Source organism: Suhomyces tanzawaensis, assembly GCF_001661415.1.
Source record: "Suhomyces tanzawaensis NRRL Y-17324 unplaced genomic scaffold CANTAscaffold_2, whole genome shotgun sequence".
Classification (NCBI taxonomy): Eukaryota; Fungi; Ascomycota; class Pichiomycetes; order Serinales; family Debaryomycetaceae; genus Suhomyces; species Suhomyces tanzawaensis.
The window spans coordinates 1924773-1941841 of record NW_017963637.1 but is presented as its reverse complement, the minus strand read 5'-3'; the positions used below and the strand labels follow the sequence as shown (position 1 = coordinate 1941841).

The window sequence follows — 17069 nt, the reverse complement described above, 5'->3', positions numbered from 1 at the left end:
CGGATACCGAATCGAAACAACCGTTAACTGTCTCCCTAAGAATGCGAGCTTAACCACTCACGGGTACCCAAAACAACAGACAGCTAACACGATCCATCATTCTCCCGAATCTCATCTTAGTGACATGCTATTCGCAGAATTCCTCCTCACACCAAGTCCTTTCCATTCACTCAAAGTAACCTCATTCACAAAACACAGACCAAAGACGCTTCCTTGCAGCCTCCACGCGAAGGACAGTATTACGTCAGCAGCCGTGTCACAAAACACCCCATCCTGCATATGACGTAGAGGCCGAAAGCCCTAAGGGAAATTTTGCAGCTGAATGAAATAGCTTACCCGGAATAGAATTCCGGCTATAAAAGAGTACGATCTCCCGGAATTGAAAGTTATCATCTTTTCTTAGTTTAGGCAGTATACTAGTACTGACGAGCCTAGCGAAATAGTCTTAATACCAAGACTATCTATTGGTATTCTGCTAAGAGCGATCTCCGTCTTTTATTATATACGAAAGTTAGTTTTTAAATTCGATAACAAAGCTACGCCTTTCTGCGAAAGGCTAGCCTTCTATCTATACTCTGAAAACATCCTTACTACCATACTCCGCAGGGATGGACTGATAGAAAATGTGCTTGCAATACAATACATTGTTAAATGCTCCTCAAGATAATGCAACATATTTGGTAGTGGTCATGAAATTTGAGATTCTCGCACGCATTCATCAATTCCAGTGCTCCAAACCAACCGGTGTGCACCCCAGGACTTGGTTCGATCCTCTTCAAGTCTAGGATTCCTATCCCATTGATTACCAGAAAACTTCGATGTGGTTGACTTTATTTTGAACGAGATCAATTACCAGGTGTAGTCAAACCGCAATTGAAAGCACTACAAGTGTCAACTGTGTCACCATTTTTCAACTTTTGCAAGTTACTCGCAATAACATTTTGCATGTTATTCGCAATATTGGACAATAACTTCATGCAGCAATATGGAACTGCAAAATGACATCTATATAACCCATAATTCCCTGCAAATGTCCAAAGCAATTATTCCATTATCATGAAATTATCCAACTTACTTGTTTCCTTGAGCGTTATTGTTGGCGCTTTTGCTAATTCCCCAAATATTTATTTCAAACCAGACTACAGCCTTGATGGCAAAGTCGTCAAGGTGCTGCAAAAGTGGAATGTCGGAGGCGACAAGGTAGAAGGATACTACTATGGAACCTTGTTTTACTTTGCCACTCAAGACGCAGGTTACTTTGGCCCTCAACCCCGTAAGGAAGGCACCACTAACCACTTAACATACAGTGTTTTTGGGTACGGTCCTTACTCTGACCATCCAAATTGTTATAAGAGTGCTGATGGCGGACCAGGTGTCTCATGTGCTGTGGAATTTCCATGGGAGTACGGAAAGAACTATACACAAGTAATGGAGAGGACCGCGCACAACGAAGATGGCAGCAACAGATGGACCGGTACTTTGATTGATGATGCAACTGGCGAGACAGTGGTCACCATCGGTGAGTACTGGACCCCCAAAAACTATTCCCTACTTTCAAGCGGAGGTCTCACTTTCAACGAGTTGTATTGGTTCACTCCAAAAGGAAACGAATGCATTCCCATTAGTACCTATGTTGGATTTTGGCCTGAGGTGACACTGGAAGATGGAACCGTTTTCACATCTACTATCAACACTTTTACTGGCCTTGATCAGCTTATTGATCCATGTGGCAAGGCAGCTAACAAATCCAATCAATTGGCTTACGAAATTCCTGGAGGGTTTGTATTCCAGAATGGTTGGCTCAACTCTGAATATGAAGAAAAGGACTAAAAGACAATTTAAAACGTATAATAGAATCTATTACTCTTAACTGAGGCTACAATAATAGTCAACATGTACATATAGTTGAGTCTAAAAGTGAGCACTCTTGTTAATTGTATTAATTCAACATTACTTTATAGAAATGTTCAATTAGATTACGATGGCTTTTACTCCACTCGGAGTTCTCAGGGTTGCGTGTTGAGTTGCTTCAAGTCCAGCATTAATGCTGTTGAATTATCAACTGATAGCCACTTACGTTTTGTTGCGTTGGAGCCCACCCCATTAACTAAAGAGTGATTAGAACAAGTAAAGTTTTCTTGACATCTGCAAAGTAAATGTGCTTTGCTAAAGTTCGCACTTTCTTACCATGTATCGATAGACTTTATATACAACATACAATAACAGTAATACAATTCAATCATTGAATATCAATTTAGTAACTTACAAGCCCTATGTTTAGCCAATAACTGTCAACTATTGAGTTCTTATTTATTCAATGGTTCTTATATCTGAGTTAGAGGTATAAATCACTGGTGCAATAGAAATGGTTTTATCGTCAAGATTGAAGACACTATAGCTATGCTTTAAGAAACTCACCCCCAAGATATTGATACCATAGAGAGATACCGAACTTTCTATTCCCAATGTACAATCAGGAAGTAAAAGCTCACTATGTGGTACTCGAATGGTAGTATTGCCTAACTTAAACATTAGTGACTTATCGCTGGGTAACGAGCAAGAATCAACTACAAATCGATTAGTATTGGAGTCATACCTTGCCCCAGTGATAGAATTTCCAATTTCTAAGAACATTTCCTGTGGTAACCATATGTCTGCTGTTCCAGAGTCTAAAAGAACAGACAAACCATTAAGTTTGTGAGAAGTACCGTTGGCATCAACAATTTCATCAAGATCAATAGCTAATCGATTGTTTGCTACCAGAAATGTCTCCAAACTTCCTTTATACTTTGCGTGATCAATCGCTCCAAAAAGTATTTCTCCATTTTGAGTTTGGTTATCTGTTAAATATAGCGAATAAGCTGTTTTGTCGATAAGTTCATTATACTTCAAAATTGAAGGAAAATTCTTATAGATTCCATTTTCCTCGGTATCAAAGGAGACACCCATCATCGCTAGATATCTTGTAGTCGAGTTAACAGCCCCGAATGTCATATTATTTATGGTCTGACCGCTAGAAATTGTTACCTGATCTGATGCATATTCTCCGATTGCACTATCATTACCTCCATACTTAATGGAGAAAGGGGCGCCAAAAGTTCGATATGTTGAAGAAGTAGCGTTATCAAAAGTTCCACTTTGAAACTCACAATTGACGCAATCAGCTGTTTTCAAGGGGACCCAAAAGTCAGCACTCCCGGTATCTACTTGAAATGAAACGTTCTGCTTGTCCGAACCGAGTTCCAATTGTATTTGAAAGTAATAAACAAGGTTTTCCAAAGGCTCTGGGACATAACCCATAGGACCCAATTTCAGTAGCAATCTATTTGAAGTTGATGACCCTCCTTGTTTTATGTTGATGTCAAGCTTTAGATATTTTGAATTTTGCATGGCTCCATTAGGAATATTAGGAATTAGTGCACTATGTGCGGTTCCAGAAAAGATTAATATGATTACTACTTGGGCAAGAATGGTCAGGAAAATCATAGACATTAGTTATTGAATTTTCAGGAGGTATCCATTTCACTGACAATAGATTCCAGCTTTATATCCGAGCATTTAACGGTACTGGCTAGCTTCTAATGCTGGCTATTCGCTCATCTATTGTTGTAAGTCGCGGGCTGGTTCCTTACATACGTCAATCGTGCAGATTGTTCAAAACATGTGGAGTGCGGATTTCGATCTCAACAATCAAGCTAAGCCCCAATATGGTGGGAAGTATGCTTTTTGTGGTAGTTGTAAGCGCTCTAGGATTCGAAATGAAATTCCTCCAAAGTAGAGTTATTGACCCTAGATTAACCAGATAAAAATCACCTAATTGTTACCAATTACCAGCTCAACTTTCCAACCTAAAACTCATAAATATTCATTAATTGATCTATAAAAAGATGACAAGTGAAATAAAGGTAAAGCTAGATACAATGAATGGTTGCAGTAATTGCAGATTACTGGTAATGACAAGTGTCGAGCTATTGGCTCTTCTTGATGGCCTCTTGCTCATCTAAATATCTCTTCCATTCAGGAACGGGCTTTGGTTCTTTCTTCTTCATCTCAGCCTCCTTCATGGAAAGCACGATGGTACTCAACAAAAGCACCACTGTCAAGGCCTGGGCGTACACTCTGGCCTGCACGAGTTTCTGCTGGGTGTTCATGAATGGGTCTCTGTTGACGTATCTCCAAGATCCGTACAACGAAGCGGCCCACGAACCCACGATGATCTTGTATTTGTTGTCGTTAAGGTGGTGCATCACTCTGTCGGAAGTGGACATTTGTTGCAATTTGGCTTCCATCTCTTCCTTCTGCTTCTGCAAGTAGTCCGATCTGTAGGTTTCCTCATCGAACTTGACGGACCCTTCGTCGGCCCAGAATGCACTGATACCAATAGAAGGCACGGCCCAGGTAGCAGCCTTGGTGGAAGCACTCATTCTCTTGTATAAGATTGGGTTCTTCTTTTTGATGTAGGTGACTAAACCGTATGAGAACCCGATACCAATGATAAGGCCCTTGGTACCTTCGTAGAGAACGGCGTTCCAGTGAGCATTTCTCTCTTCGTCGGATAAAATCTTCATGTTAGTGTATGTGAAATAAGTGTTGTACTTGATGGGACGAAACCAGCAGCACGGTAAGCTAGTCTTATATGGATAGAAATAGTTAGCACCCGCGGGGTTTGCGGACGCGGGATTTGAAAAGTTTATTCGCGCAGCAGTTCATGTGTGCCACACAAACTGGCTATGCACCGGATACGAGGACTGAGGGTGACTCTCAGGTCATGTGGAACGTGCATTTCTTTTATCTAGCTATAAGGCGGAACCCGCATAAACGCGGGAGAAACCGGGAAATCCGTGGATATCCTGGGATATCAGGCCACCCGAGGAAGACAGGTTTGTTTGCCAGGGGTAAAAGCAACGGTTGCTGGTGCCGATTGCGAGCCTCGGAGTTTGAGGCAGTTGCGACTGTGGTGGCTCGGAGGCTCCATCACTGTTGCTACCAGTGGTGGCCCCCAGCATCTGGCGCACGAAGCACTGTACGGTGGTCGTTGCAGGGTGCATCATGCACCTGAGCTTCCATGCTCCTAGACCCCTTCTTGGAGTCTTTGCACCCGGCTGCCCTTGATTCTTTCCGACATCTTGCGTCTTTTGTTGATGAACAACAACTCGCTATTGAACGGTTGCATCAGCTTGAAAGCATCGCTCTCCTTGTTGCTATTGTTCTTCTTGGTTTGATCCTCCAAAACCGACCAGATGGTAGCGTTCGTACCCGAAAAGTAGATGTCGTCTTCGATGAGATTTTCGTTACCAAGATAGAAAATCTCCATCATATTGGAAGTACACATAAGTGCCGACTTGTAGCCGTATTTCTCCACAGAGTTGATTCTGTCTGATAGGAAGTCGATCCGATGATTTTCTGTGCTCGGAACTCGGTAACTGATTTCTTTTCCATCAAACACCGTGATGATAAATCCATCCCACATTTCCTCCAATCCATCTTCGGGGACAATTTTCGTTTGCGAGGACTTGGGCTTTCGCCTTTGTCGCAAGGACATCAACCCTGAATTCTCAACCATACTATCAAAGGAGTGGATTTTTGGAGCGGTTATAACAGGTTCAAATTCGTCTTCTTCTGCATGGTAATTATCATCGTTCAAACTGCCCTTCTTTCGAAATCCAATAATCATGTTTACATCGGTTAACTCCCATCCTTCCATGTTGTTGAACCAGTATTGGTGCTCGGTGGCTGCTCCGAACCCTAAGCATCTGATTTCTCTAGGATCTCTTTCCACTCTGAGACAGATATTATTCTTGGATCTCTTGATGTCTATTCTGAATGTGTGTATAATAAGCGTAGGTTGGTCATAATCCTCGTACACAATTGAAAATGACTGAATAGATGCACACCCACAGAACTTGCAATGGGTTGGCTCCAGGTGGGCCACTTTGAATGTTGAGGGTTTGAAGTGACCCACATTGAATGTTTTTAAGACATAACCTCTCTGGATATCAATTAATTCTGCTGTGAAATTCTTGACACGCACGATCATACCCACGAACTCCACAGGGGCTATTATTGGTTTATTGACTTGAATAAGAGGTCGTGGGGGTGCGGACAGACTCTTGGAGGCCAGCTCATTCTGAAGCTTCGAGGCGGAATTATTCATGTACACCGAGGTGAAGTTATTGTCACTCCCAAATGAGTTGGTTTGAGACATCATGCCAGAAATCATCTTCTGACCTTCTTGGTTATAGAACCCCTCTTTGACTTGTAACTTTTTGAATTTCCATCCGTTGTTGATAGAAGTGCCTATGATAATATCATAATTACTCACCTGGCAAACAATTCTGTCGTTGATTCTAGGAGTTCTTACCTTCTTAACCGACACCAAATGGAGCCCAGTATGGTCAGGATAAACTAGACTGAGAATGTCCAACATCTTCATCTTTCCATCAACACAGGAGAATGTCAATAAATATCCTGTTTCCAAGACTGCAATAAAATCATCTCTGCTCAAACGTCTTTCGGTTTCGGCATCCTTGTGATAACCATGGCTAAGTGGAAGTGGAAAGTTACCGTTCATAGACGACAACGAAACGTTACTGTTTCTTCTGGCAGAGCGTGAAAGATTTGGGGTTCCAGCAACAGAATCATTGTCGATTGGTTGCAGCTCGCGCTGTTTTTGTATGATCTTTCTGGCTAAAAATCCAGGAACTGTCCTCTTCCTAAAGAATGATTCCACTATCTTGAAATTCTTGTTTTTAATCAATTCTTTCAAATCATCAGGCAAGCTTGTCTCCCATTTGTAATTAAGATCTTTTCTCTCATAGCACTTCACAATTCCATATTTGTAGTTCATCAACACGATGAAATTTCCGCCATCACTTATATTAACGTGGTTGATGGGCCAGAATTCTCGTTCAACACCGTTGACTTGAACTGTAGTAGCAATATTGACTGGCTTGGGAACGGGTTGACTCAACGGTGACCAAATAAGCACCTTATGATCCAAGCCAACCGACACGACAAACGAACTCCGCGAGTTCGTCTTGACCTTTATAATGTCCAGAGAGTGGCCAGTACATTCACGTTGGAAAATTTCGGCTTCTCGCAGAACTCCTGGAAGTTCAATCATATTGAGGTACTTTTTCTCTGTTTCGAAATCGCTTTCAACAAGGAAAATAGAACTCTTAAGACCCATGATTTGGTTCGCTGACTGAGTCACGGCACCTGTAAGCCTGAAGACAATGAAGGAACTTGCAACAATAAAGATCAAAATGGACAAGAATTCCAAGTAGTAGATGAAATTGTTGGTATTGCTAAGAATATTTAAGCCTCCGAGGTCCACTATCCTATGGTTGTCATTCATGAGATTGGAAGGAATTATTAAAGACCAATGGATAAATACCCCTAGCAATACAACCAAACTAATCCCCACCATGACGCATGAACAAGTTTCACTCCTAATGGAGTAACGAACTTTCAAGAAAAATTGGCCCAATGAGTATCTAGTAGGAGATGAGGTCCTGCTTGGCCTGAGGTGCAGAGGCTTGTTGAGTTGAAGCAAAAAGGATGAGAAGAAATTAACACCGTCATTGGCATTTACCAAATTGTCATCAGAACTCAGTTTCTTTATATTCTGGTTGTTGAGAATGGTAGTGTAGTCGACCCTCTTCAAATCAATCATGATAATTCCCACAATGTAGCTCAACTGAAGTAATGCTTGAAGTGTTAAAGCAATGAAGAATACCTCCAATACTTTTGAACATCTGAGTTTGAAGTAATTGTAAAGATTTCCTTCGGTGTTATAATACAAAATGAGGGTTCCAATGCCGTATACCCCCGATACTCCCCCGATATTGAATAAGTACGACGGTATAATCAAAGGAAATCCATTGAATCCGGTGTAAAATTTGTATAATCTCCTGTGGAAGTCTGCCAGGTTCGACTCGGACTTGGAAAGGGTCGAGATGGTGATGAATAGACCTCTCGAGCTCATGATAAGAATGGTGATTAACAATGACGCCTTTGTGAATGCAGTCAGGGGTTCAAAGATCAATCTCCAGGATTTATAGCCATGAAATAGAACGGTCAAGTTGACTGCGGCAGCACTCGAAATGAATACGCCCACCAACCATCCGAGGACTAGGCCGAAACTCGACCTGATCTTATGCTCGTTGGCTATAGAAATATAGATGAAGATGATGAAAGCTATTATGGAAGTGAAAATAGCAAAGTTGCTGGATGTAATAAATAAGTTGGCGTAGAAGTTCCTCTTTTTTTGGTAGAGGTAGTAGTGGATGAAATCACGGATGCTGGACTGCTTGCTAGTAGACAATATCTCGTCCACTTGGAGCAGGCTAGACGTGGACGACAAGAACGCACCAATGGCTCCTGCCACGTCCACCCGGTGGTTGTGGATGAGGTAGACGTGGATGTTCTTGGCGTACTTGATGAGATGGTTGGACTTGACGATGCGGTCCACATAGAGGAACGTCAAGAGGTTGTTTAAGTCATAGTTGAGGTACTTGATGAGGTAAATGTTGAAGATGGAAGGCGAGATCTCTGGGTCGCCAAAGCGCACCCTGTTCATGGGCCAGTCCGAGAGCGGCGAGATGATCACCACGCTGTCATTGTATGAGTCCACCAACATGTGTTGGAGCTTGTGGAGCTGGCGGAAGAAGTCGAAGCTGAGAATGTTGTCGCTAGCACTGCCGTTGGAGGCCTCGGATAGACTGACCTTGGTCAAGCACTGAAGAAACGGCGACTTCGAGAAGTCACCTGCAACCACGTCCTTGAGGGTGTCGGCACTGTCGATTGCCGGGAAGAGCTCCAGCTCCTGGAAGAGCGTATGCTGGTCAATGCTGATGGGGAGGTGTGAGTTGATTCGTTTGATGGTGAAGTCGTAGGCCACATTATACGATAGCACGAACACACAGATGGTCGGCACAAGGATCACTGTTCGCGGATGAGATAGTACGAACGATATCACGCTGATCACTGCCTGTTTGTAGTGGAGAAAGAGAGAACGACTTTTCATGGTGGGAACTCATGAGCCGGAGGGGGAGGCGTAGCGTGGCGGATGCGTGCAATTAGTGGCGAGTAGAGACGTGGAGGATGGGGTGATCGGCCCTACTGGACGTATGGATAGGGTGGTGGGGTTGGTGGATGCTTTGTGGTGTTAGCAATGTCTCAAAATCTGTCTTTTGGTAAATTAAAATGATACAATATGCACTTTTTTGTGTAACCTGTATAGTCCTGTTTCCGATAGGAGGAAGAGATTGTGACACCAGCTGGGGCAGCAGGGCCGAGATTGGGGAATAGGGACAAGGGCTGGGAGACTCGGGACGCTGACCTGTTGGAGCGGCCATTGACGGTTCAGGATAGCGGTTCTGGTCGCTCCTGGATTGTTTGCGCTTTTCTGAAAAATCGCTATTCCGGGAGCTTTTTTGGTGTTCCGAGGCCACTGGTGGACCAGGGAGAAGCGCAAAGGGTTATAGTCGGGATTTCTCGCCGTTGTTCGCCTGGGTGGCTGCACACTGGTCTTTTACGTCCATGTCTCTCATTGGGATACGAGCACAATTAAGACAGGATAAAAATCAGTAAACCTCGGTTGGGATAGGCTAAATAAGCATACATGGTCTGGCTTATCAGGACAATAGTACTACAATAGTCTTCGGCACTCGGACCACAAAATATTGTTCCTAGTTATCCTTTTTAGAACAGCTAGCAATGTCGTTGGGAGGCTTTGCTGGTGGTGCGACATTTTATCTATCGATTGGCGATTAATTATGACGAATAGCTGACAAATGGACATCTCCAGGGCTTTAACAATGCTGGCGATTCTGTGTCATTGACTGCTAGGATACTCCAGAGTTGTATTTCTGATTTGTTCGATATCTTCGACATAAAGTTGAACGGTAAATAAATTATGTTCTATTCAATTGTATCTAAAGTCATCAGTGTCTGGTAAATTTGGTTATAACGGGCGTTGAAATACACTTAAATTCTGTAAATTAATTATTAGAATCCATATTTATTTATTTTAAGCTAACTTATCTACGACAGATTCCACAGAGTCTGCCTGTTCGCAAATAATTAATAACAGCTAGATTTAATCTACTACATGTAAACTTCCGATTGCTAGTTTAAATTTCTAACTACATATATAGTACTCCACAAACGCAATTATATCCAATACCTGCTGGTACAGCCAAGCAGACGCCCTTCACTTGGCCAAAGATGCTATGCTCAACGTACCCATCTGCGCAAGCAACTGGTCGATCTTCCCGTCCAACAACCCGTTAGCATACTCGTCTCGCGAGGCCTGGTCCAAGTACTGCTGGACCTGCGCAAGCCGGGAGTAGCCCTCGGTACAGAACCGCAACTGGATCTTGACCAAACTCTCAAACGAGGGGTCGTAGAAGGGCACTCTCAACGCAATCAACTGGGGCAACTCCTCCTTCAACTGGGTGTTCAACTCGTCGTAGATGTCCTTAGCCATGGCCAACTCCTTCTCGGCACGAGGCAACTTGCCTGCGTCTTTGGCAGGCTTGTCGATCATCTTTCTCACCTTGGCTTTGCACAGGTCGTAGTCCACCTTCTTGTGGGCCCGCTTCTTGATGGCGTCGTCGATCTCGTTGAAGTACCCTGCGAACTTGGTGATGGGGTCGAGAATGGTCTCTCGGAACGGTCCGTCCATCTGTTTCACCGTTTCCTCATCAAACTCCCTCACACACTGGGTGTACACGTTTCCCACGTTGGAGTATATCGACTGGCCCTGCTTGGCTTCCTCATACAAGTTGCCCACGATCTCGGCAATCGTCACCTGCGACGCAGTCACCGATCTCAACGAGTCCAAGTATCCTCTGGCTGACTTCTGGAGGTTGACACCAGCGGTCTTCAACGTCTTGTATCTTCTTTCTTCCACATCGAAATCCTTGTCGATGGTCTTGTCCACGTCCTTGACGGTGACGGATGCGCCTGCTCTGTTAATGGCTTTCTTGAACCCTTCCCAAGACATGCTGGCGAACAATTGCTGGTAGTAGTTGGTGGCTATCCGCAGTGCTGACTATGGGGGAGTGATCACGCGGAAGAAGCGGGTCGTGCGCAGACCACCTTTCACCAGTTACATGCCCATACCGAGTCTCGATACTCCAGTTGCAATGAGTCCCGAAACAAGCCCCACACGCACGGCCACGCCACCCAGCGTGCCCCAGATTGACATAGAACTGCCCTTGTCCCAGCCAGATGCCCAAATTCCCGGAGAAAACGCCAATGGGGCTGAAACTCCACCCATTCCATCACCACAGCCCGTAGCCATTGAGGCTAAGGAAGCGTCTCTGGAAGCCATTGCTCCCCAAGAACCTTCTGGAGCCTCCAAGAGCCCAGATGCAATTGAGCTGGCGCTGAAAGAAGCCAAAATCGAGGAGATACTCCAGTTGAAAGCAAAGATCAACACCCTCATGAACAACATCAGAGACACCAAGCAGGTGAGCGACAAGTTCGAGAACGAGAACCAGTACTTGCAGGAGTACTTCGGTAGCTTGATGAAGAGCGAGGACCTAAAGTAGGCGATTTGGAACACTCGGCTGTTGACCTTTAATCTTCCATCTGCTGACCTTTATTCTTCCATCTGCTGACCTCTGTTCTTCCGTCTGCTGACCTCTGTTCTTCCGTCTACTGGATTTTGTTCTTCGGTCTGGAAACTCCAATGGATAAAATTGATCCACTTGTTTGCTACCGTTGAAGTTTTTCTGCTGGCCTATTGATCCTTAGGAGCTATATGTTTCTGAAGTTTACTGTTCTCGTCCAAATGGATGGTGCTGCTTTGTTCGTGACTTTTACTGACACACCAACTGAACGGTATCTTACAGAACGGTGTCTTACAGAGCCTCTCATCGTGTGAACTTATCTCTTATTGGGTATATGTTGCTCCTGTTTTCTTCAGGTCCTATCATGACTCTAGTTGGTGCTTGTGCACTGGTGTTGATATCATTTACGATGCTATTTGCTCTATTCTGGCACCACAGACTCCTTCTTAACCTTTCATCCCAGTATCCTGATTTGCTGCTACGTTTCTGTGTTAAGCGCGGAGTCTGGTGATAATTTTTGCAATATTTCCCACCACTTATTGCACCAAAAACTGACTATATATTGCACCAAGAGACTCACTAGACGATGCTAGGTGATAGGCAGGTGTTTATGAACGAGCATGTTCCCTCAAAGAGGGTGCCAACCTCAAACTCCACGGCAAAATCCAACAAGTTGTTCTTACGCTCAACGCACACAGACGAAGCACCATCTCCAAATACACCACCAGATACTTCACTTGATACACCGAACAGCCTCAATCCCAAGACCTTCGGCAACACGCCAACGGGGCTAGCTAGAATTTTATCAGCTGCAAAGTCTAACATAAGAGAGCCTTCACACCATGGATGCTTCACTGTGACTACGCAAAAGCCTGTTTCCGTAGAGATTCCATCCGTGTGCACTGCTGAGTCGCCAGATATGACGTCTGGTATAGACACAACTCGTTGGGTGCCTTTTCTGGAAAAACCGATCGTTTCCTCGCAGTGTGAGACAAGGCAAGATGAATCACAAGTGTCCGGTGTGGATGAGATCACGAATAAGTCCACACCCCGTGATTATCCGGCATCGTTAATGGAGCAGAATAACCCCATTCAAGCGACCGCCCTAGCCCATATGAAAGCGCCACTACTACCCAAGAATGCGCTGCTCGAGTTGGACAGGGTTGAGAGAACTCCATTTGATTCACGTTTGGTAGGACCTTTGTACAATGTGCCGCAATTCGATCAGCATATGAATGACGAATGGAGGCTTCTTTTTATTCTCGAACATGAATGGCATGAAATGGATACGCCTGTGGGCCCCAATTCCTTGTGGGAAAGAGTCAAGGTGGCCCTCCTTTCATGGATGTACCCTCAGGATTACTACTCCAAATATCCGTGGGCCAAATTTACAGAACTGGTAGGGTCTGAAGCCCGGGAGCCCGAGATGTAGAAATCGAGCCTGAAATATACAGCTAATATCGAAGAGTCTCGAGACACGGCCAGAAACACGAGTGTATTGATCTAGAGCCATGAGGGCGTATTCAGCAGAACCGCGAGTTTCAGTTTGAAGTATAGCTACGAGTGAAGTACTCAGATAGAACAGATTTTCAGTCCCTATTCTTACAGGAAGCTGCCATCTATATTATTATCTAGTCCTGGCCCAGGTAACCTGGACCAACAATCTATAATTACCTACCGATCTTATGAATCGCATTCACTGAGTCTGGCAATCCAGCCAACTTGACCCCGTTTTCCGTAGTCAACGAATTAATGATATCCCTCGTGACTTCTTGCTCTTTCCATACCGACTTGTCTTCGTTCACAAGCACAGACGATACGTACATCGAACACCCTGCCCATGCTCCAAGGGTGGGTTTTCCTACCACGCCTTTGGCTCCAGTCCAAGCTTTGATTTCTTGGACCATCCTATATTTAAATCCGGGTATACCTGATACTCCGCCTGCTATGATCACATTGTCTAGCAATAAGGGCCTAGTGTCTATGTTGGTGCTCTCGAGAACGCCAGTAATTGATTGTCTCAAACTTTCGTTCTTGAAGTAGAGATCTTCAACCACTTTGTACCGAAGTAATCCTGGAACGAAAACATCATCTGTTATTTTGAAATCTGCGAGCGTATGATCGTCTATACGCTCTCCGTATGGCAACACAAACATTCCATTCATGATGAAATCCTCCACAATCTCAAACAAGTCCTTCCGTGCCAACAAGTGCTCGTTTACGTGTGGATTGTCCAACCGGATCAATTCCCTTACCACCATATAGTGCAAAGTAAGCCCTCCCAAGGTGAAAATCTCCTCGATTCTTTGGGAAACATCTCGCAAATCCACAACCAGGCTAACCCCAAGCGACTCCCAGCCAAAATCAAGTACTAGCCCGTTCCGCTCATTGGCGCCCATCACTGAAAGCACCGCAGACGGGCACGTTATCACAGACTTGAACTTGAACCTGTTCAACAACTGTTCACAGAGCCTGAATTTCGTGGCAATCGAGAAGCCTCTATCGACCAAGATGACCTTGCATCTTCGTGGCGCGAGCACCAAGTCGTCCCGTAGCATATCTGCTAGCAAATCCTGAAGGTGCCAGTCCTCTTCTGTTGCATTTGTTCTTCCGCTTGGTGATCTGTTCAAATGGATCCATTTATGACGTTCACTCCCATAAATCTGGATCAATTGCTTGATTTCAGGCTGCTCAGCCACCATCTGCTCTATAACATTGGCTCTTTGGTGTTTGTTCATCGCAGAGTCGTCGACATCAAGAAACTGGGGATACTCATCATGGAACTGATAGGGATATTTGGCACTTGTGCACTGGGTTGCTGATGGCAAAGGGTCTCCAGCAAACCCTATCCTGATATTACGTGTGCCTATTTCCGCTATTATAGGGGTATATTCATTGGATAGGGACATTGCGTGTATACTGGCTCGTGCCGATTCATTCTAATCCATAGTGGGTCGTGCGCGGGAATCATTTTGCATCAACAACACAACTCTACCCTTAGTACAGATGAAACACCTCTTTAGGGTCATTGCGGTGCCCAGGCCTTGGATAGGCTTGAATTGAAAGATGTGTCAATGTTATTTGTATATTTTGGGCCATAATCTAACCCATTTATGCTTTTGAGGGGAGATCTTCGAGTTGATATGAATTGAAAATATTCTCATTTTTGCAAAAATTATTAAAAATTAAGTTGAAATATCAATGTAGCTCACCCCAGAAGGAAAAAACTTCTTATCAGGGAGGGGCACCCATGTGACTCCTATTGAAGTACCTGTCACTATTGCAGAGTGGTAGCACCAGAGTTCCGAGTTGCCTATCCCGATACATATCTGATCTACAATTTTTGATTTTCAATTATGTTGTCTACTTTTTGAAATAATTCGTGCCAAATGGCGAGCCCCAAAACTATTCCTCTTCATAGCTTTATTCACCATGTATCGTCTCTACATCTCATTCCGCAATTCACTTCCTACAGAATTTTTCGCAGCCATTATTTATTCGTTTTGTTACAGAATAGCACACCTATGGGAAGCCAGTCCTGATGAGTTGGGCAATGGAGTCGTTGATACACTTGTCGAAAGGAATGAACTCGAAACCCAAGATTTCTCTGGACTTGGAGTCGTCCAAGTCTCCATGCATGACACGAACAAGGGTCTTTGGAGTAGAAGCTGGGTCACCCTTTGGCAAGTGCTTCAATTCTGGGAAGCTCTCGTGCACCTCGTTGAGGATCACTTGCTGACTGAATGGACCAGCACTGAGAATGATTCTTTGGTTGCTGGCCTCTGGCTTTTCCAAGGCCACGACGTGGGCAGTGGCCACGTCTCTGACGTCGATGAAAAGTCCCTTGTACTGGAAGATGTCGTCTTCCGACTTGAGCTTAAGGAAGCTGTTAACGGCCTCAGTACTCTCGTTCAAAGGAGCCTTGACCTCGGAGTCGAAGAGGTGTGGGCCAAACACGTAGGTTGGGTTGACAGCTGCGATATCGAAGCTGGGGTTTTCTTCCTTTTGGAATCTCCACACCTCCTTCTCAGCAATAGCCTTGGAGGCGATATAGGCAACCAAACCGTTGGCCTTGGCCTGCTCCCACGAGATTTCGGTCCACGACTCTTCAGTGACTCTGATGTCTTCTGGGATGGTCTTGTCGACCAAGTGGGTCCACGAGTGAGCAGCGTACGACGAAGTGACAATAAATCTCTTGACGTTCTTACCGTAGGCCTTGGCAGAGGCCAAGGCGTTTCTGGTGCCCTCGAGAGCTGGCTTCAAGAGGTTGTTCTCGACGTCCTCGTCGCTGAAGTTGTAAGGAGATGCAGTGTGGAGAAAAGCAGAGATTTCAGGGTATTTTTGCAAAGCGGCGTCGAAGGCACCTTCCTTGCCCATGTCTGGAACGACGACGTATTCGAAGTTCTTGGGGAAGTGAGCCTTCAAGTTTTCACCCTTGGCTTCGGATCTGACAGAACCGATGACGGTGTAGTTCTTGTCGAGCAATTGCTGAACAAGATGTTGGGCAATGTAGCCGGTGGCCCCGGAGACAAATACGGTGGAGGACATTGTTATATATATGTGTGTGTGAACGGATCTATGAGTGATACTAGCTACAATTGCGACGACCAGCCGTCCTTTTATACCTATCTTGACTGAAAAGTGTCTGACATAATCGCCATTCTGCGGACAGGGCTCGCACTGCCCAACGAATAAACACGGATATATCTGGAGACAGAGATGGGCCTGGAATTTCAGGAAAAAATGGGGGTGGTGGCCAAGCAGGGGGATGTTGATGCCCGCCTGGGGGAGTAGCCAGTGAGCTACACTGGTGGGGCAGGCTCAAGAGGTCGAGTTTTCTAGCCGTGATGGAGGCCCCTAGCACCCTGAAGCTAACCCGCAAATCTCTAGTTCGAGCCAACGGTCTTGACAAATACACGAGAGTTCTAGTGCGTGGCCTATTGTTTTTTCGGAGATGGTACTTATCAAGGAATTGTGGAGGAGGTTGTGGGACGGAAATAGACGGGTGCGGCTACTGGGATCCGCCTGAGATGTTAACCTATAAATTTCTGAGGAGAAAGTGTAAAACCATGGGGAGAAATGGGCCCCTTAATGGAAAGGATGCTTCGAGACCCCACTTACTAATTGTAGCCAAGGGGAGTTAGTCAGCATGGGCATGCCAATGCATCTATAGGAATTGTGTCTGTTGCGGTGGCATTGCCCACCAAGTCCCTTCTCCGGTGAAGTGTCCTGCACACAGTTGGTTCTGCTGGTTGGGCCATAGCATGGCAATTGGTGCATAAGAATTTGGAAATAATCCGTTCTCGCCAGAGTATATGCATACGTCAGCTACGATGGCATGAGACTCAGAGTAATTCAATATTATGCAACTCTAGTTTCTGCTGGCTAAATCATAAAGTAGCCGTCATCACATAAATTGATATCGTATTTTGATAGTAATCAACCCTAGTTCTCATGGCTTGAATTGATAGTTGAATTTTGGATTAT

General features: G+C 44.8%; 10 protein-coding genes across 10 annotated transcripts; 4 read left to right on the top strand and 6 right to left on the bottom strand.

Moving 5' to 3' along the window:
• Positions 1-492: 492 nt before the first annotated feature.
• Positions 493-894, top strand: CANTADRAFT_25503 (uncharacterized protein). The gene has a single exon (XM_020207443.1). The coding sequence runs from the start codon at positions 624-626 to the stop codon at positions 783-785; it is 162 nt and encodes a 53-aa protein (XP_020066440.1). The 5' UTR covers positions 493-623; the 3' UTR covers positions 786-894.
• A 132-nt stretch (positions 895-1026) lies between these two features.
• On the top strand, positions 1027-2224 carry CANTADRAFT_25502 (uncharacterized protein). The gene has a single exon (XM_020207442.1). It carries the CDS (start codon positions 1057-1059, stop codon positions 1828-1830), a length of 774 nt encoding a protein of 257 aa, XP_020066439.1. The 5' UTR covers positions 1027-1056; the 3' UTR covers positions 1831-2224.
• An 86-nt stretch (positions 2225-2310) lies between these two features.
• Positions 2311-3300, bottom strand: CANTADRAFT_47660 (pepsin-like aspartic protease; the record flags this gene model as incomplete). The annotated part of the gene is made up of 1 exon (XM_020209485.1): positions 2311-3300. The coding sequence occupies one exon, from the start codon at positions 3298-3300 to the stop codon at positions 2311-2313; it is 990 nt and encodes a 329-aa protein (XP_020066438.1).
• Positions 3301-3884: 584 nt separating this feature from the next.
• Positions 3885-4614, bottom strand: CANTADRAFT_25501 (HIG1 domain-containing protein). The gene has a single exon (XM_020207441.1). It carries the CDS (start codon positions 4566-4568, stop codon positions 3969-3971), a length of 600 nt encoding a protein of 199 aa, XP_020066437.1. The 5' UTR covers positions 4569-4614; the 3' UTR covers positions 3885-3968.
• Positions 4615-4750: 136 nt separating this feature from the next.
• Positions 4751-9521, bottom strand: CANTADRAFT_25499 (uncharacterized protein). The gene has a single exon (XM_020207440.1). The coding sequence runs from the start codon at positions 9026-9028 to the stop codon at positions 5072-5074; it is 3957 nt and encodes a 1318-aa protein (XP_020066436.1). The 5' UTR covers positions 9029-9521; the 3' UTR covers positions 4751-5071.
• A 695-nt stretch (positions 9522-10216) lies between these two features.
• Positions 10217-11011, bottom strand: RVS161 (amphiphysin-like protein; the record flags this gene model as incomplete). Its single annotated transcript, XM_020209531.1, has 1 exon — positions 10217-11011. One exon carries the CDS (start codon positions 11009-11011, stop codon positions 10217-10219), a length of 795 nt encoding a protein of 264 aa, XP_020066435.1.
• Positions 11012-11399: 388 nt separating this feature from the next.
• On the top strand, positions 11400-11561 carry CANTADRAFT_28316 (uncharacterized protein; the record flags this gene model as incomplete). The annotated part of the gene is made up of 1 exon (XM_020208241.2): positions 11400-11561. A coding segment is annotated over one exon (162 nt), but the record flags the coding sequence as incomplete, so codon positions are not given.
• Positions 11562-12168: 607 nt separating this feature from the next.
• CANTADRAFT_20830 (uncharacterized protein) lies at positions 12169-13014 on the top strand (the record flags this gene model as incomplete). The annotated part of the gene is made up of 1 exon (XM_020206625.1): positions 12169-13014. One exon carries the CDS (start codon positions 12169-12171, stop codon positions 13012-13014), a length of 846 nt encoding a protein of 281 aa, XP_020066433.1.
• Positions 13015-13133: 119 nt separating this feature from the next.
• On the bottom strand, positions 13134-14706 carry CANTADRAFT_203960 (uncharacterized protein). Its single transcript, XM_020206562.1, has one exon. It carries the CDS (start codon positions 14489-14491, stop codon positions 13253-13255), a length of 1239 nt encoding a protein of 412 aa, XP_020066432.1. The 5' UTR covers positions 14492-14706; the 3' UTR covers positions 13134-13252.
• Positions 14707-15104: 398 nt separating this feature from the next.
• On the bottom strand, positions 15105-16130 carry CANTADRAFT_20828 (SDR family oxidoreductase; the record flags this gene model as incomplete). Its single annotated transcript, XM_020206624.1, has 1 exon — positions 15105-16130. The coding sequence occupies one exon, from the start codon at positions 16128-16130 to the stop codon at positions 15105-15107; it is 1026 nt and encodes a 341-aa protein (XP_020066431.1).
• Positions 16131-17069: the final 939 nt, after the last annotated feature.